Genomic DNA, 18,393 nt, shown 5'->3' with positions numbered 1-18,393 from the left:
GTCTTTAATGTTAGCTTGCAAACTCAAATACTGTCTTGGTAAGCCTCATAATGAATTGTTTGGGGAAAAAAAGAAAAACATCGTGATGCGTATCGTGTATCGCCGAAAGGTCAGAAAATATCGTGATATCATATTTAGGCCATATCGCCCAGCCCTAGTTCAGCTCAGGTTCAGCTCAATTCAGTTCAGTTCAGTCCAGTTCAGTTTCAGGTCAGTTCAGTTCAGTCCAGTTCAGGAGGTCAGTTCAGGTCAGTTCAGTTCAGCTCAGTTCAGTTCAGTTCAGTTCAGTTCAATTCAGTTCAGTTCAGTTTAGGTTAATTCAGTTCAGTTCAGTTCAGGTTCAGTTCAGTTCAGGCTCAGTTCAGTTAAGCTCAGTTCAGTTACGCTCAGTTCAGTTCAGCTCAGTTCAGCTCAGTTCAGTTCAAGTCAAGTCAAGTCAAGAGTTTTATTTGTCACGGCATACAAGTATACAATGAAATGCGGGTGGTCTTGCCCGCAACGATGTGCAATACAGTAGTACAACATCCAATAAAACAACATTGTGCAATAAACAGGTAACATAGTAGGGCATATCGGTATTTGTACATAGTTATTTACAGAGCATGGAGGACATGCTAGGTCCTTTGGTAGTGCAATACACTGTTACTGTTGCTATACTATTTTTAAAGTGACCTTTCCTTTGTGGCCATAAGTGTGGGCGTGTGCAGCATGAGTGTGTGCTTGCTCATGTTAAAGTGGCTGCTAGTGTGCGAGCGTGTACAGCGTGCATGTCGTGTGTGCTATTCATGTTCAGTTGCTATTGCATGCACTCATCTGTGTTTCACTACACACATGAGTGCATGCTTACCAACTGTCCGTCTGCAACACTACTATCACCAACATCTAAGAAGGGAGATCCCCCCTTGAATGGCCCTTCTAAGGTTTCTCTCCTCCACACTGCCTGTGGAGCTTTTTTCCCTATTGTTAGGTTTTAGTGAGTTTTTCCTTACCTTCGCGTGGGGTATGTCTGGGAGTGCTTGCATTATTTCATTTATTTGCATTCATCTACATTTTTGGACCTTATGGTGTTCTTGTTCTGTTCTTGACTTATTGTTATGTTTTCTTCTTGACTTGTTTAGGGGCCTTACTCACGTTTGGAGATCGAATCACTGCTCCCGAGAACGGGGGGGAGTGTTCTCACTCACCCCTTTTGCGATGCGAAACGGCGCTGATTCGTTTCACCCCCCGCTGAACGGGATCTGTAAAGAAGACCTGTACGGCCCATGGGGACATTAACGTGTGTTGTCGGGCCTTATAAATAAATTTGATTTGATTTGATTTGTGTGTGCTCATGTGTGCTTGTGTGTGGGTGTGGAGAGTTCAGTGTTCTGTGGCACTCAGTGTTCAGTTAAGCTCAGTTCAGGTTCAGTTCAGTTCAGCTCAGTTCAGGTCAGCTCAGTTCAGTTCAGCTCAGTTCAGCTCAGTTCAGTTAAGCTCAGTTCAGGTTCAGTTCAGTTCAGTTCAGTTCAGCTCAGTTCAGTTAAGCTCAGCTGAGCTCAGTTCAGCTCAGTTCAGTTCAGTTCAGGTCAGTTCAGGCTTGGGTCAGATGAGGGACTGTGTGCCCGGTTATAATTACACGTTGCAATAGATACAATTATTTGAATCTGAATATATGTATACTGTGGCAGATATCACCCCCTGTCCCATGGCTATGTGAAGGATGGGAGATACTACTGCCACGGGAGGAGTGGAAGCAATTAGGCAGCTGATTAGGACTGATAGAACACACCTGTGCACCATTAGATCACCCACATCCCACACACACCAGACACACATCACATAAAACACTAGGACAGTATTGTTGAGAGGAGGTGAGTGTAGGAGCGAGGTATTGAGAGAGAGATTGTTGTTGACGGAGTCTTGTGAGGTGAGAGGTAGTGGAGAGGAGAGGCCTGGTGGTTGTTTGACTGTTATAGCAGAGTAGCAGTTGGGCCTGTTGGTTGTTTGACCGTTAGCAGTGGGGCGTGGTTGTTGTTTGACTGTTAGCAGGCTAGCAGTTTGGCCTGGTTGTTGTTTAGCAGGCTAGCAGTTTGGCCTGGTTGTTGTTTGACTGTTAGCAGGCTAGCAGTTGGGCCTGGTGGTTGTTTGACTGTTATCCTCCCTCCAACTGCAAACTACTGAACCAAGTCTGTGACTGTGAATATAAGAATGTGTTTACCTTGACTTGCCTGGTAAAATAAGGGTTAAAAACAGGGCATTCAAACAACCACCAGGCCCAACTGCTAGCCTGCTAACAGTCAAACAACCACCAGGCACAACTGCTAGCCTGCTAACAGTCAAACAACCAACAGGCCCAACTGCTAGCCTGCTAACAGTCAAACAACCAACAGGCCCAACTGCTAGCCTGCTAACAGTCAAACAACCAACAGGCACAACTGCTAGCCTGCTAACAGTCAAACAACCAACAGGCCCAACTGCTAGCCTGCTAACAGTCAAACAACCAACAGGCCCAACTGCTAGCCTGCTAACAGTCAAACAACCAACAGGCCCAACTGCTAGCCTGCTAACAGTCAAACAACCAACAGGCCCAACTGCTAGCCTGCTAACAGTCAAACAACCAACAGGCCCAACTGCTAGCCTGCTAACAGTCAAACAACCACCAGGCACAACTGCTAGCCTGCTAACAGTCAAACAACCAACAAGCCCAACTGCTAGCCTGCTAACAGTCAAACAACCAACAGGCCCAACTGCTAGCCTGCTAACAGTCAAACAACCAACAGGCCCAACTGCTAGCCTGCTAACAGTCAAACAACCAACAGGCCCAACTGCTAGCCTGCTAACAGTCAAACAACCACCAGGCCCAACTGCTAGCCTGCTTGTGCGTGCGCATGCACACACACACACGCACGCCACACACACACACACACACACACACACACACACACACACACACGCACACGCACACGCACACACTCAGTTCAGTTCAGGTTCAGTTCAGCTCAGGAGTTCAGTTCAGTTCAGGTTCAGTTCAGTTCAGTTCAGCTCAGTTCAGGTCAGTTCAGCTCAGGTTCAGTTCAGCTCAGTTCAGTTCAGTTTCAGGTCAGTTCAGTTCAGTCCAGTTCAGGAGGTCAGTTCAGGTCAGTTCAGTTCAGTTCAGCTCAGCTCAGTTCAGTTCAGTTCAATTCAGTTCAGTTCAGTTCAGTTCAGTTCAGGTTAATTCAGTTCAGTTCAGGTTCAGGCTCAGTTCAGTTCAGTTCAGCTCAGTTCAGCTCAGTTCAGCTCAGTTCAGTTAAGCTCAGTTCAGGTTCAGTTCAGCTCAGTTCAGGTCAGTTCAGTTCAGCTAAGTTCAGCTCAGTTCAGTTCAGTTAAGCTCAGTTCAGGTTCAGTTCAGTTCAGTTCAGCTCAGTTCAGTTAAGCTCAGTTCAGCTCAGCTCAGCTCAGCTCAGCTCAGTTCAGTTCAGTTCAGGTCAGTTCAGGCTTGGGTCAGATGAGGGTCTGTGTGCCCGGTTATATTACACGTTGCAATAGATAAAATTATTTGAATCTGAATATATGTATATAGTATACTGTGGCAGATATCACCCCCCGTCCCATGGCTATGTGAAGGATGGGAGATACTACTGCCACGGGAGGAGTGGAAGCAATTAGGAAGCTGATTAGGACTGATAGAACACACCTGTGCACCATTAGATCACCCACATCCCACACGCACACACACCAGCCACACATCACATAAAACACTAGGACAGTATTGTTGAGAGGAGGTGAGGGTAGGAGCGAGGTATTGAGAGAGAGATTGTTGGTGACAGAGTCTTGTGAGGTGAGAGGTAGTGGAGAGGAGAGGTGAAGGCGAGAAGGTGTTCATTGTGTACTGGACCTTAGACTGGCTGAGAAACCCCCTTGTGTACTGACCCTGGATCGGAAGACTACTCTGAGTATTGAACAATCCCTTTTTTGTACGAGAGCCTGTTTTTGTGTTTTGGACATTGGACTGTATTACGCCCATTCTAATTGCCCATCGGACTATATTCTGCCCTAATCAATAAATATTCTTATTGATTGATATTGCACTTGTGTGGACAGTTGAATTTGTTTGTTTTTGAACCGTGACGAGTCTGAACCCCACCAGGCTCGTCACAATACTATGAGTGACCTAAGCATTTCTTGGAACATCTCCTTCCTCACTGTTCTTAGAATAATATTGACACTTAACTGTGTTTCTTACGGGGAACTAACCGAACGGCATGAATACAACCCTCATGTCACCTGCGTGTCATGTGTCATAACGACCCCCAGCTCTCCCGACCACGCTGTCTAGCAGCTTTATTTAATTTTAATTTATTTAACCTTTATTTAACCTGGCAGGTCAGCTAAGAACACAATGACGGCCTGGCGAGAGGACAAAAGGTCCCCTCGAAGGGTAACGGGGAAAGGGAAATAAAAGAAATAGAAAAGAGACTGATGGCACATACATCACAGAGGTTAAGGGAAATAATTAAAACACACGTGAAACAACCAAATACAATTTAAAATAAGGGGCACACATGAAGCAGAACGGACACATTTACAGTTAAAACGCCGGGAGACCCTTCTGCATCTCGTTCCAAACAAACTAGGGCTGTCAAAAATTTGAATATTCCTTCTAAAAAAAGGATGATATTCGATGATATTCGAATATCTATTGTTGCACATATTTAAGAAAAAGATTTGTAATAATTCTTTTTTTTGTTTTATTGTTTGTTATTTCCGTTTTTGTTATTGTTGTTGTTGTTGTTGTTACTATGTCCTGTGAAGTCCTGTTTATTGTTGTTATTACTGTATTGTGTAAAAAAAGGAATGGATAAAAAAAAACACAATTCACACAATTCGAATATCAATTTCTACAATCTAATGTAGTTTTTTTTAACCAATTTGATTAAAAATTTGAATATAGAATATTTGATGACAGCCCTACAGCAAACTGGAAGGAGGATTGACCAGAGGAAGTGTTCACACAGGGAACTTCAGAAGAAGGGAAGATAAGCTGACTGTGTTTCCTGTGTCCGTTAGAGAGCAGAGGGGTTTCCCAGCAGTGGAGTGGTTTAACCAGAATGTATGAATCATGAGTCTGAGAATATAGCGTCATAACAGAATGTATGAATCCCTATTCCCCGTACCTGGTTCAACTAAGTCGATCAAGAGTCCCATTATCCAGATTCAGTTAACCCGATGTTTGAAGCCGGGATTTTCCTGTTCCTCGAACGCTGATTCAGTCTCGTTAACTCGAACCAGACTTGAGACTCTGGATAATTGCGCTTCAGTTGAAAAGACAGCAGTGTCGATAGCAGAAATCCTGATCTTCTAACGGCATTGATTGATTGATTGTTTTAAAACTTTATTAACAGATTGCAGGCGGCTCAATAGCCTCGCCGACAAGTTAAATGCATAATCTATAGGCTAATTTTAAATCCCTCATTACCCCAATCAATCAGATTATATTTCTTTAAACGTTCCTGCTGGCAGTAGGTTTATGGATTGAATAATCAAATGAGATCTTGCTAGCGAAAATAATTAGTTCAACTGTTTCAGAATAAGGATACGGCTCTCTTATCCATTGATTGATGTATGGTGGATGTTTTATTTATCTGCACTGTGGTGTGACGGTTTGTCCTTTTGCCTTTCACGCAGACGACCCGCGTTCGAATCCCCCTTCTTCTAGTCATTTTCTTCTTTTTGCAATGTAAATACATCAATTTGGTGCACGTTAAGAGCTATATAAAGAATGACATGTAGATTTATAATATTTTAACTTAAAACTAGGCTACTTTTGCGTATAATCATTAATATTATATTCCAAAAAAATTATATTGGAAACGCGGGGTTTCGAACTCAGGTCGCCCGGTTGACAGGATTAAGCACTAGCCGTTGGACCACTGTGCCAGACGGGATATATTCATTGTGTATCCATCAATGGACAAGAAACCTGTGTTTCGAATATTTTTCTTTTGAATGAAGTTTTATCTCTTTATTCTCAAATGCATTAATGTGACGTCAACGGCTCATTCAATTTCTCAAATCCGTCAAACAGCGCATCTCATCAGACATTTTAATCCCAGTTACAATATCACACAAAAACCACAATCCACGCTTAGACACTTCAATTTTATGCTTGAATGAAACACAATCCGGGCGCTCCGTTAAGCAAATCTACAGCGGAGAATATATGAAACTAATCAGAGCCAAACGGCCGATAGGTTTCATTCATTAAAAATATCCCCGCGGGATTCACATTTGCAATGCGCCGTTATTAAAATAACCACATGCAGTGTGTATCGCGACTCCGAGCGCCGTATATGACGTGCATTATTTTATTTAGGACAAAGTAAATCTATAGGCTCAATATGATTTATTATCAGCATTTAGTTCTATTATTATACATTTCAAAAGCCCCCTCTAGGAAAACGAAGCACAAAAACATAATTCAGAATGGTATAATGGTTCTAGACTGTGAGAAATATTTCAGGAAGCGAGCTGGCATTTCTTTGCGGGGGCGTGGCCATGGTTCATCCAGCTAACTGAACTTAACCCTGCTCCCGACCAGGCTCAAACTTTTTGATCTGTTGTCATGGTGATTTAGACAATCGAGCGTCGGGGAATGGAAAGGTCTGGCTTAAGTCAGGCTATGCTGGAGATTATCCGGCTAACTCAGTTAGCCAGGTACGGGGAACAGGGCCCAGGAGTCTATGAGAATGACCCACTGATCAACAGAGTGACCCATAGACCTGCTGTTTGCAGTTAATATTATATATATATATTTTTAAATGTAATAAAATGTTTACCTTGGCGTGTACTGTCTTTCACTAGTATGCACTCTCCTACCTAATATATATCCCATCTCCCTTGCCTATATTACTACCTACTGTATGCACTCAAGACTGTAGCATTCAAGTTCGACACTGTTTGACGAACAATCTTACTGACCCTTGGCTGCCAGAATTGTCGTACATAACTTGTAAATAGTTTTGGATAAAAGCGTCTCAGCTAAATTACTAAATGTAAATGTTATAATAATGCCTGTCTATTAAGATAGATGACATGGCGAAATGTCCTAATAATATTTCAATTTGAATAATTTAGGCTACACTAATACATAATACATATGCACTTGTAGTATATATATATATATATTTTTTAGAGCAGGCAGGTTATATGATGATTAATTAATTCAACCTTTATTTAATTATCAGGGATACATTGAGGAGTGGGCCCTCAGTTTTAATGATACAGTAATCACACTAGGCATAAAATAAAGATAATTTGAAGTCAGAACTGGTGTTGATAGGATTAGACTACATTAAACTAAAATGTATTGTCATCATGCAGCACAAGTACAGTACGCCTGTACCGGTTCCGCAACTATAAGTTACTTCCGGGGTAGGCCTGATTGGCCCCGACAGGCACGTGACAGGCGCGGCCACGCCCCGGCCCCGCGGCAGCCTCAGGACGCGCAACGAGGCTGCTGAGAGCTGTCGCGCGGAAATAGGCTGTCTATTGCCATTCTCTAAGACAAACTCTAACCTTAACCAGCTCCTTAACAGCGCCTAAACTTAACCCTTTAACCTTAAGCAACTCCGAAACTATGCCTAACCTTAACCTTAACCTTAACCTTAACCATGCCTAACCTTAACCATAAGGCATAACCAACTCCGAAAGAATATTGCCATTCTCTAAGACAAACTCTAACCTTAACCAGCTCCTTAACAGCGCCTAAACTTAACCTTTCTAACCATAACCAACTCCGAAACAATGCCTAAACTTAACGGCGAACGAATGCATGTTAAAAAAAAAAAAAATTTGAAGGGAATCGAACTCGCCAGCAACGGACGGTAGGATCCACACCAATGCAACGCTGCCAATTGAGCTATTTCTGGATAGTTAAAAAGGGCGTATTACTACATAATGCTGCCGCGGAGCGTGCCGCGCGGCAGAGAAAGTTGCGCGTCCTGAGGCTGCCGCGGGGGCGTGGCCGCGCCTGTCACGTGCCTGTCGGGGCCAATCAGGCCTACCCCGGAAGTAACTTATAGTTGCGGAACAGTAACAGGCGTACAGTACAACGAAAAGGAGTTTGGCATCTAAGCAGAGTGCAAATGTAACAGTAAAGTGCAACAGTAATATACAAAACGCTGATGTCTTTGTTTCCTCCCCATTTAGAACCACACACACTCTCACATACTCCCACCGTGTTAATGGGAAATAGAAGTAGAAATCGCCTGTGCATCTGTCTGACCATTGATAATAGAACTCATCAAAGAACGTTCCTGCCTCCCGTGTCCTGACTAGACACCCCGTGTTGTTGACTACATTTCCTAACCACCAAGAGCTTCACTACAAAATGGTCCTTCGAACCGGATAGAGTCAACGATATGGCAACCAGTCAAGAAGGGACGAGCCTCCCCGCTTCACCATCCGTGCGCCCCAGACGCACCGTGCAGCGCCCGAGATGGCTAGACGACTACCTAGTGGACAGTACACGCCAGCGTGACATAGAGCAGCTGCGCAGGCATGAAGAGGATAAAGCACAGCCCAGTCCCGCTAGAAGCACATCCCCCATGCCACCAATGCAGAATGTGCACGAAGCAATAATGCACCAAGTTCTGGAGACTGCGCGGCAACAGAGTGAGACGGCTCTGGAGACTGCATGCAGTGCGCGGCAACAGAGTGAGACGGCTCAGAAGCAAACCGAGCTTTTGGAGCTTGTTCTGCAGCACCATTCCTCCCGATCCTCAGCTCAGTCGTCAAGGAGGTCATCACGGCATCAGACTCCAGTTCGCCAACTCCACCCAGAAAGAGTAGGTGAAACGCAGGTCTCCCCTGCCCGTGCACCTCACTACTCCCCAGCCGAGGATCACCCAAGTATAGCTGCAGTGGAGCTTGTTCTGCAGCACCATTCCTCCCGACCCTCAGCTCAGTCGTCAAGGAGGTCATCACGGCAACAGACTCCAGTCCGCCAACTCCACCCAGAAAGAGTAGGCGAACCGCAGTTATCCCCTGCCCGTGCACCTCACTACTCCCCAGCCGAGGATCACCTAAGTACGGCTGCAGAACTAACCGACCAGCTAGAAGATTTGAGTATCCACGAGCCAGAGTGGACACTTCCCCCACCTCTCAGCCGAGCCACTCACCCCCTCCAATGTGCAATCGAAGTACCCCACGGCCTTCAGGCTTGAACCAACAGAACCAAGGCTCCTCTCGTCAGCCAAGCGAGCCCAATAGGCCAACCCAGAACCTGTCGCAATCAGAGGGCCTGGCAAGAAGCGGACCCTCATACTGGCCACCGACCTCCTACCCGAACCCACGAAGCACATCCAATGTGGCTTCGCCTAGCCGCAAGTACGAGGAAAGGAATGAGCCTCAGCAGAGTTACCCGCCACCAACCTGGGCGACACCTCAAGTCATGCAGCAACCCATGCATCAGCACATGCCTCAGTTTGCACACCAGTCAGCACATCAACCTCTGTATGTGCCCTACCTCGCCTACCAAGGGAACCCAGTCATAGCGAGACCATATCCCTCCACAGTATACCAGCATGCACCCCCCAATATAGAAGGTCCAACATTCCCGGACTTTAACAAGGAGGATAGAGCCCAATACGTGGAACTACGCCTTTCCCGAGTGCAGTCGCTAGTCGGGATGCTGATGTCTCTTCAAGGCGAAGGTCACGAGGAACTCCATTGCGGCTCAAACGTGAAGCGCCTCCTCAACAGGCTTCCCAAACACCAACAAGAGAGGTTCCATCGTCAACAGTACAGGAAGAACCCAGACAAGACGAAGCTGTCCCTCACCGACTTCGCAGAGTGGCTGAGGGTAGAAGTCAGATGCCTGGACATTGAGCCCTCCCTTCATGCTCACAGTGAGAACGACAGGAGAGACCCCAAGTATCAGCCCAAGATAAAGGTCACTACGGTGATGCATGGTACAGACAACCCCCAAGATCCTCCACCTGAAAGGCCCTCCAAAGTATATCAACCTGTCCAGACCCAAGGGAAGGGTAAGATATACTGCCCCTACTGCGAGTCAGAACACTACCTCAGCCAATGCGAACGCTTCGCTAAGCTGACCAGAGGGGAGATAGTGGACTGGATCAAAGCCAAGAGAAGGTGTTGGAGATGCGGTCGTCCTCACCTAGCCTCCGCCTGCGACCTGAAGAAGCCGTGTCGACTCTGTAAGTCCAAACACCTCTCCGTCCTGCATGAGGTTAACCAGAGGAGTGGGAACGAGCCCACCATCACCTCAACAGCAGAGACTCACTACCTGGATCAGCCAAACGGATACAACCGAGTGCTCCTGAAGATCGTCAGAGTCAACCTGCACTACATGGACAGAGTCAACACCTATGCAGTGCTGGATGATGGCTCAGAGAGAACCATCCTGCTCGCTTCAGCAGCACGCCACCTGGGAATACAGGGTCAAGCGGAAGACTTGACCCTTCGCACTATCCGCCAAGACGTCAAGACCCTGTCAGGCTCACGTGTCTCCTTCGCCATCGCCCCAGTATCCGAACCAAGGAAAAGGTTCCGTATTCAAGGTGCCTTCACCGGTGAACAGCTAGGTCTGTCTCAGTACAGCTACCCAGTCACCCAGCTCCAGGAGAAGTATCGCCATCTGCGAGGCTTGGTGATTCCACCAATCGACGGAGCTCAGCCAACCCTCCTGATTGGATCTGATCACGGCAACCTGATCGTACCGATCGAGCCGGTGCATCTGGGCCCCCACGGTGGCCCTGCGGCAGTCAAGACTAACCTCGGCTGGACACTCCAAGGCCCAGCAAAGTACATGCAGCAACAGCTTCAGACCACACAGTGCTTCTTCACTGCTGCTTCCTCCCCGTCTGCCGAGCTATTCAGCCAAGTCGAACGGCTGTGGCAGCTGGATACACTGCCTTTCAAGAGCGAGAGGTTAGTGAACAGATCCAAACAGGACAAGTACTCAGTGGAGCTGTTGGAGGCCGAGACCACCCGTGTAGAGGTCAACGGAGTGCAGCGGTATGCCACCCCCCTCCTGCGAGTCCAAACCATGCCCAAGCTGCAAGTTTCAAGGGAAGTTGTAATGAAGAACCTGCGGAACACAGAGAAGACAGACGAACCACCATCAGTGTACCAGTGGGAGGTCCTGCCCTTCGGGACAACATGCAGCCCCTGCTGTGCAACCTTTGCCCTCCAGAAACATGTCATCGAGTCTAGCCAACCAGCAGAGGATGTTCGCCACAGTGTAGAACAGTGTTTCTATGTGGATAACTGTCTGCAGAGTCTGCCCACCAAAGAAGAGGCAAGCAGCCTCGTGAACAAGCTGAGAGCCCTCCTAGCCACAGGCGGCTTCGAGATCCGCCAGTGGGCCAGCAACCAGCCAGAGGTGATCGGCAACCTGCCCAAAGAGGCCAAGGCAGATAGCAGTGAGAGATGGGTCTCCCAGACCCACGGGGAAGCTCACGAAATGACACTAGGACTCAGTTGGCACTTCATGGAGGACACGCTCCACTACAGACATCGCCCAGTTGCCCCAAGCCAGACAACTATGAGAAAGATACTAGCAAGCCAGTACGACCCCCTGGGTCGCATCCTGCCCTTCACCACAAGGGCCAAAGTTCTGGTCCAGAAACTGTGGGACACAGACCGCGACTGGGATGACCCACACTTACCTGCCGATCTCCTGCAACCCTGGACCACAGGGGAGAAGAGCTCCCACAACCCCCAACAGTCAGCCTCTCACGGTGCTACTTCCTCATGGGGCGGCCCGACTCCTCACTCCCTCCAGTGGTGTACCCTGAATCCGAAATCCTCAGCCGGAGAAGATGGCGACACAGTCAGGTGTTAGCCGACCAGTTCTGGACCCACTTCCTGCATAACTACTTACCCTCCTTGCAGTCCAGGCAGAAATGGGTGAAGGACACAGAGAACCTCACTGTCGGCACGGTGGTGATGGTGATTGACCAGAGGCTACCTAGAGCACTGTGGCCTGTAGGACGGGTCACGAAGACCATCAGGAGCGCCGACGGGAAGGTGCGGTCTGCAGAGGTGCAGGTGGACGATAGGACCTACACCAGACCAGTGGCCAAGCTTATTGAGTTACCAGCCATCCCAGAGGACGCCCCGACAATGACTCCGGAAGACAGTTGAGCCTTTCCATGAACTAATCCACACCGTGGATTAGGGGGCGGCTGTACAAAAGGCCCAAGGACTGGGCAGACATAAGGACTGTGGGGTGCTGTTCTGCTGTTCTGCTGTTCTGCAGCGGGACGCCTATCAGTCAGACATAAAGGCTGTGGGGGGCTGCTCTGCTGTTCTGCATCTGGATGCCTCAGACATGTCTAGACATGTCTGTCAATAGCCAGCATCTATATATACTAGTGGGCTTAGTGATTCCTTCAGTTCATGTGTTCGTCCCTGATCACAAGTAAGTGTTAAATATGTGCATAATGAGGACGCTTAGTTATTGTTGGTGATTTATATGGTTAAGGCTTATACTAATGTTATAATTCTACCAGCGGTTTAGGAAGCAATTTACCAGTATGTTTATAGTGATAATCTAGCCTATTGGGTGTAATCTATGTTGTTGACTATAGTATTTAGTATCTGTTTAGCACAGTTTATCCCTGTAACTAGTACAGGTAAAGCACTGCTTATCCCCATTGGTAGTTCCACTCGTGAGGTTTATGTTACCTGTAGCAACAGTATATTGTATAGTAGATAACAGATTGATTAATAAGTACTAGTAACGCTGATGTCTTTGTTTCCTCCCCATTTAGAACCACACACACTCTCACATACTCCCACCGTGTTAATGGGAAATAGAAGTAGAAACCGACTGTGCACCTGTCTGACCATTGATAATAAAACTCATCAAAGAACGTTCCTGCCTCCTGTGTCCTGACTAGACACCCCGTGTTGTTGACTACATTTCCTAACCACCAAGAGCTTCACTACAGTAGTACAGATGATTAAACTGGGTATAAAATATATAAATGAGTACTACTGAGTAATAGTGCTAATCAGATGTATGTACAGATATAGTATTAATATGTACAGTGATACAGGTATAAAGACAGTATAGTAGTAAGTCATACTGGCCAGCAGCGTAACTAGTAAGAGTAGGTAAGGGATATGTACAGATATGAGATATAGATATAATATCTACAGGTATGTAAAAAGGATTATATGCAGGTATGTACAGACAGATGTGGATAGATATATAACGTAAGAATAAATATACAGTATATATACTGTATATACAGCACTATTGTATGCTATCATACAGAGTTATATGGGTTAAATGCAGGTGTATAAGTATGTATATAGAATAATTATATGCATATTCAGACAGATATGGATATGCGGTAAATATAAATATATTGTACATGTTATCATACAGAGTTATATGGGTAGACTATAGTACGAGGTAGGCAGTTTTATGATTATTAATTATGGTTACAGCATATATATATATACTGTATATTATCAACACCAGTTCTGACTTATAGAATATATATAAATAGAATTCCAAGGATTCCTCAGTTCAGTGGAAGAGAAGCAGGGTTGATGTGGCTTCCTGTGGGCGTCACAGTTACAACACAGGACGTGGAGGGGTTTCTGCCCAGCTCTGTGCTTTTATTCTAGTTCTGTGGGTTTAGTCAGGATGAGTAAACCCACTGACCAATCCCTCCTGGTTGCTGACCAGTCCCTCCTTGTTGCTGACCAGTCCCTCCTGGTTGCTGACCAGTCCCTCCTGGTTGCTGACCAGTCCCTCCTGGTTGCTGACCAGTCCCTCCTTGTTGCTGACCAGTCCCTCCTTGTTGCTGACCAGTCCCTCCTGGTTGCTGACCAGTCCCTCCTTGTTGCTGACCAGTCCCTCCTTGTTGCTGACCAGTCCATCCTGGTTGCTGACCAGTCCCTCCTGGTTGCTGACCAGTCCCTCCTTGTTGCTGACCAGTCCATCCTGGTTGCTGACCAGTCCCTCCTGGTTGCTGACCAGTCCCTCCTTGTTGCTGACCAGTCCATCCTGGTTGATGACCAGTCCCTCCTTGTTGCTGACCAGTCCCTCCTTGTTGCTGACCAGTCCATCCTGGTTGCTGACCAGTCCCTCCTTGTTGTCCCTAAATCCAGGCTAAAAAACAGAGAGGACTGTGCATTTGCGGTTGCAGCCCCTAAACTGTGGAACGAGTTGCCCCCCCCCCCCCCCCCCACATTAGGCTGGCCCCAACGCTCCCAGTGTTTAAGTCCCATCTTAAACTGCTGCTGTAATTTTGTTTGTAGTTCTGTGTACTTTGTATTGTGTTTCAACTTCAAACTTCAAATTACTTTATTTTCCTTTCTGAACTTCATTTGTGCAGTGGTTAAAATACAAACATACAGTCACAATACATAGACACTCACCACTATAAAAAACACACCAGCTTCGTTAAAACTACAGTAAAAAGACCACTATATAAAAAAACACCAACTACATTAAAACTACAGTACTTAAAGCATGATATATAAAAATCCATGTCCATGTGGAGCAGTTCTATGTGTAAATAATAGTAGTACAGATATGTGTTTATGTGTTTTTTACTATATTATGGTTTTTACTGTGAAGCATGTTGTTTTTAAATGTGCTATACAAATAAAGTTGGATTGGGTTGGATGAGTGAAACATGGTGGGGGGGGGGGGGGGGTGTCATCATCTGCTCGTTCATGTATTTGTAAGTGGTGTTAGTCACATGATGTCGCAGAAACTGTTGGTCTGATTTTGACAAGCCTTGAGTAATGTATTGTAGACATCGTTGCTAAGATACCATAGCTAGAGGGGACTATCGCCATGGCGACTAGAAATGTGACAGAAAATGGATTAACTTGAATATCAGGATTCCTTGTCGTGATGGTTTTGATATCGCCATGCTGCCTCCCACATCCATGTTAATGCTGCGTTCGTTTATGGTCAGAGGTGGGAAGGTGGAAGCGGGAAACGTGACCTTGTTTGAGCTACAAACCAGACAAACATGGATGCTGACGCTAAATGTTTTTGGCAATTCTTTCGTACAATTTGTCTTGCGTGAACTACAACTCACGAAGTTTACAGTTTACGATGACACATAGGTAATATACTTAAAATCTTACGCCGTTGACTAAGAACACACCTCTTATATAATATCTGAAATAAAAACACCTAAAATACGACTACCTATCTTGCTAATATGTCTATACTACTATGCACTCAGAGTGTAACACAATACTATTTGATGAACAATGTTCCTCCTGACTTGTTGTTGATCATTTAATTTGTGCGTCGCTTTGGATAAAAAAACACACGTCACCCCACCTTCATGGACTCGAAACCCCCCCACAGAACAGACCAACCACTCACCTTTCCAGTCCAACTACTAACTACCCCAAGACATGTGCACCGTGACTCGCGACTGGCGACTAGCTCTGCTAGCACACATAGCCTACTGTGTACAGACGGTTTCAAACTGTATTTTACAAAATAAATGGACAAGAGAAAAATAAATCTCAATTTGGTCAGTATTGTCATTTGGACAAGCAAAGCCATTACTTTAAGTTGCAGGCAAGAAAGACAAGTCTGTCCACTGTCTCTGGTTTTAAAGCTGCCCTGTTGCAGGTCACACAAAAACACGTTCCAACTGCTGCGAGCAGCAAACTGGAAGGAGGATTGATTGATTGAAAACTTTATTAACAGATTGCAGAATGGGTACAATACAGTACGGCTCAATACACACAATTGTTAAGGGGATGCAGACCAGAGAAAGACTTTCGTCTTGTTTACATCAGGGTCCCCCATTTTCAATTCATCATAACATTTATGACATACAAGATATACAAATATACAGTACTGTTTAAGAGACAGAGTTTCTAAAAGAGAGTATATACATTTGAGGGGGAAGAAACTGTACATTGGAGGGGGTTGGGTGGGGTTTGGACATTTACAGTGGCCAGTTTCGAATTGCAGCCTCCCGTAGGTGCTCTTTGAGAGCGGTTTTGAAGGTGGGTAGTGATTCACATTCCTTTACGGCTGTGGGTAGGGCGTTCCACATTGATGTGGCATAATTGCAAAACGTGTTTAGTCCCTTGTTTGAGCCGAATCTGGGTTTTACATGATTTGTGGAGCTCCCTCTGGTGTTGTGGTCGTGGTATTCACTGACCTTTGGGAAGTATTTTGACATGTTGTACATGGGTGGTACCTTAGTGGTGTAGTGTATCATAAGGAAACGCTTCTCTCGGTTGTCTGAATTTTCTATCCATTCAAATGCAATGCAAATGGGTGGAAGCTGGTATGGACCACTAGCCTAGCTTAAAACTCCGGGAGAGGTGTTTTTGGCCAACAACAGCTAGGCTAGCTGGTCCGTATCCACTTCCATTAATTTGTGCTAAGCTAGGCTAGCTTGCAGCCGGATAGCTTTTTGTCTGACTCTGGAGACGACAGCGCATTTCCCATAATGTTGGCGTGTTCCTTTAAGGATATATTTTGGAATCGAACCTTGCTTTAGGAAAGCTGACATTCCATTTTATTGGATGCGTGGCTGTATTACACATTCTTTTATAGCCTACATGTCCCCGTTTGAAAAGTATAATAAACCACTCATCCAATAAATGGAATTTAAATGGAAGGTTAAATTCCCCCAATCTGTTCCGAACACAGGGCCACTCCAAGGACCTCTCCCCCCCGAGCAGCTCTCTCAACCATCCAGCTCTCTCTTAATATACTGATATCTCCCCACATTCTTATCAAGGTCACATGGTGTGTTGTTGTTATTATTAACTTTGTGACACTGACAACATTCCAGATACGACCTCTCCTCCCCACAGAGACTTGAATTGTTAAAGGGGCACTTCACCAAAAAAAAAAAAAAAAAAAACGATTGTTTGTGTTTAACCTTCTGCAATGATGATTCTGTGTTCTCTAATATTACAGCTAACACCCCTGATGTCTTTGTTGTGAATGAACACACCTTAGGGAGGTGTCCATTCTTGAGGTTGGCTGTACTTTTGATTACAGCTTAGAAGAAGCCTTTCTAACCAAAGTGTTGAAATACCAACAGCTACAGCAGACCATCTCACAGCTAGGCTACAGTGAGGGGCCTACAAATAGCCGGTCTCCCCAAAAGGAAGGCCAAGCAGTTAGCAAGGTACTGCTCAGTATCAGCTATTATAGGAAGCCGCTCAATTTGGAGGAGGCGTTGTTTCCTTTACCCATGATTCATGTCCGATGTGTCTGACCAGTAGTTCAGCCATACTGTATGTAACAGCGTTCTGCCGTCCATGCACTTTGTAACTGGCTGTTGTCTCATACTTTCTGACTGCACTGGCAGTGTTTATGTCCTTTGTATGAAGCTTCCTTGTACTTCTGTTCATGTGGACATAAATAAACATTTCAAATGTGTGTGTGTGTAGGAGTCGGAACCTGCCAGTCTGCCCGCTGAAGACGTCGGCACCAACTCTAACGGCCCCAAACACGACGTGCTGTTTGACGAGGATCCTGAAGATCTGTTTGCAGGTAGAGAGACGCACGCACGCACGCACGCACGCACGGGGTCGCACGCACGCACACACACACACACACACACACACACACACACACACACACACACACACACACACACACACACACACAGGTGAGAATGTCCTATACAGTAACTATACTGCCCTGCAGAAGCTAACTGCAGTAACTATACTGCCCTGCAGAAGCTAACAGCAGTAACTATACTGCCCTGCAGAAGCTAACAGTAACTATACTGCCCTGCAGAAGCTAACCACAGTAACTATACTGCCCTGCAGAAGCTAACAGTAACTATACTGCTCTGCAGAAGCTAACAGTAACTATACTGTCCTGCAGAAGCTAACCACAGTAACTATACTGCCCTGTAGAAGCTAACAGCAGTATCTATACTGACCTGCAGAAGCTAACAGTAACTATACTGCCCTGCAGAAGCTAACAGCAGTAACTATACTGCCCTGCAGAAGCTAACAGCAGTAACTACACTGCCCTGCAGAAGCTAACAGCAGTAACTACACTGCCCTGCAGAAGCTAACAGCAGTAACTATACTGCCCTGCAGAAGATAACAGCAGTAACTATACTGTCCTGCAGAAGCTAACAGTAACTATACTGCCCTGCAGAAGCTAACAGCAGTAACTATACTGTCCTGCAGAAGCTAACAGTAACTATACTGTCCTGCAGAAGCTAACAGTAACTATACTGCCCTGCAGAAGCTAACAGCAGTAACTATACTGTCCTGCAGAAGCTAACAGCAGTAACTATACTGCCCTGCAGAAGCTAACAGCAGTAACTATACTGTCCTGCAGAAGCTAACAGTAACTATACTGCCCTGCAGAAGCTAACAGCAGTAACTATACTGTCCTGCAGAAGCTAACAGTAACTATACTGT

The 18,393-nt window shown here is 45.8% G+C and overlaps 1 protein-coding gene across 1 annotated transcript in view; it reads left to right on the top strand.

Annotated features, from left to right (window-relative positions):
- Positions 1-18,393, top strand: part of snx2 (sorting nexin 2) — a 139,606-nt gene that overhangs the window by 20,854 nt on the left and 100,359 nt on the right. Inside the window, exon 2 of the mRNA XM_084323160.1 lies at positions 17,401-17,503. Within this exon, the coding sequence (XP_084179286.1) occupies positions 17,401-17,503 (103 nt within the window). The remainder of the gene's footprint in view (positions 1-17,400; positions 17,504-18,393) is intronic.

This window comes from Notolepis coatsorum (genome assembly GCF_963971535.1).
Source record: "Notolepis coatsorum genome assembly, chromosome: 10".
In the NCBI taxonomy this organism is placed as follows: domain Eukaryota; kingdom Metazoa; phylum Chordata; class Actinopteri; order Aulopiformes; family Paralepididae; genus Notolepis; species Notolepis coatsorum.
Note: the sequence above shows the minus strand (reverse complement) of the source record. Positions and strands in the feature narration are given on the sequence as shown.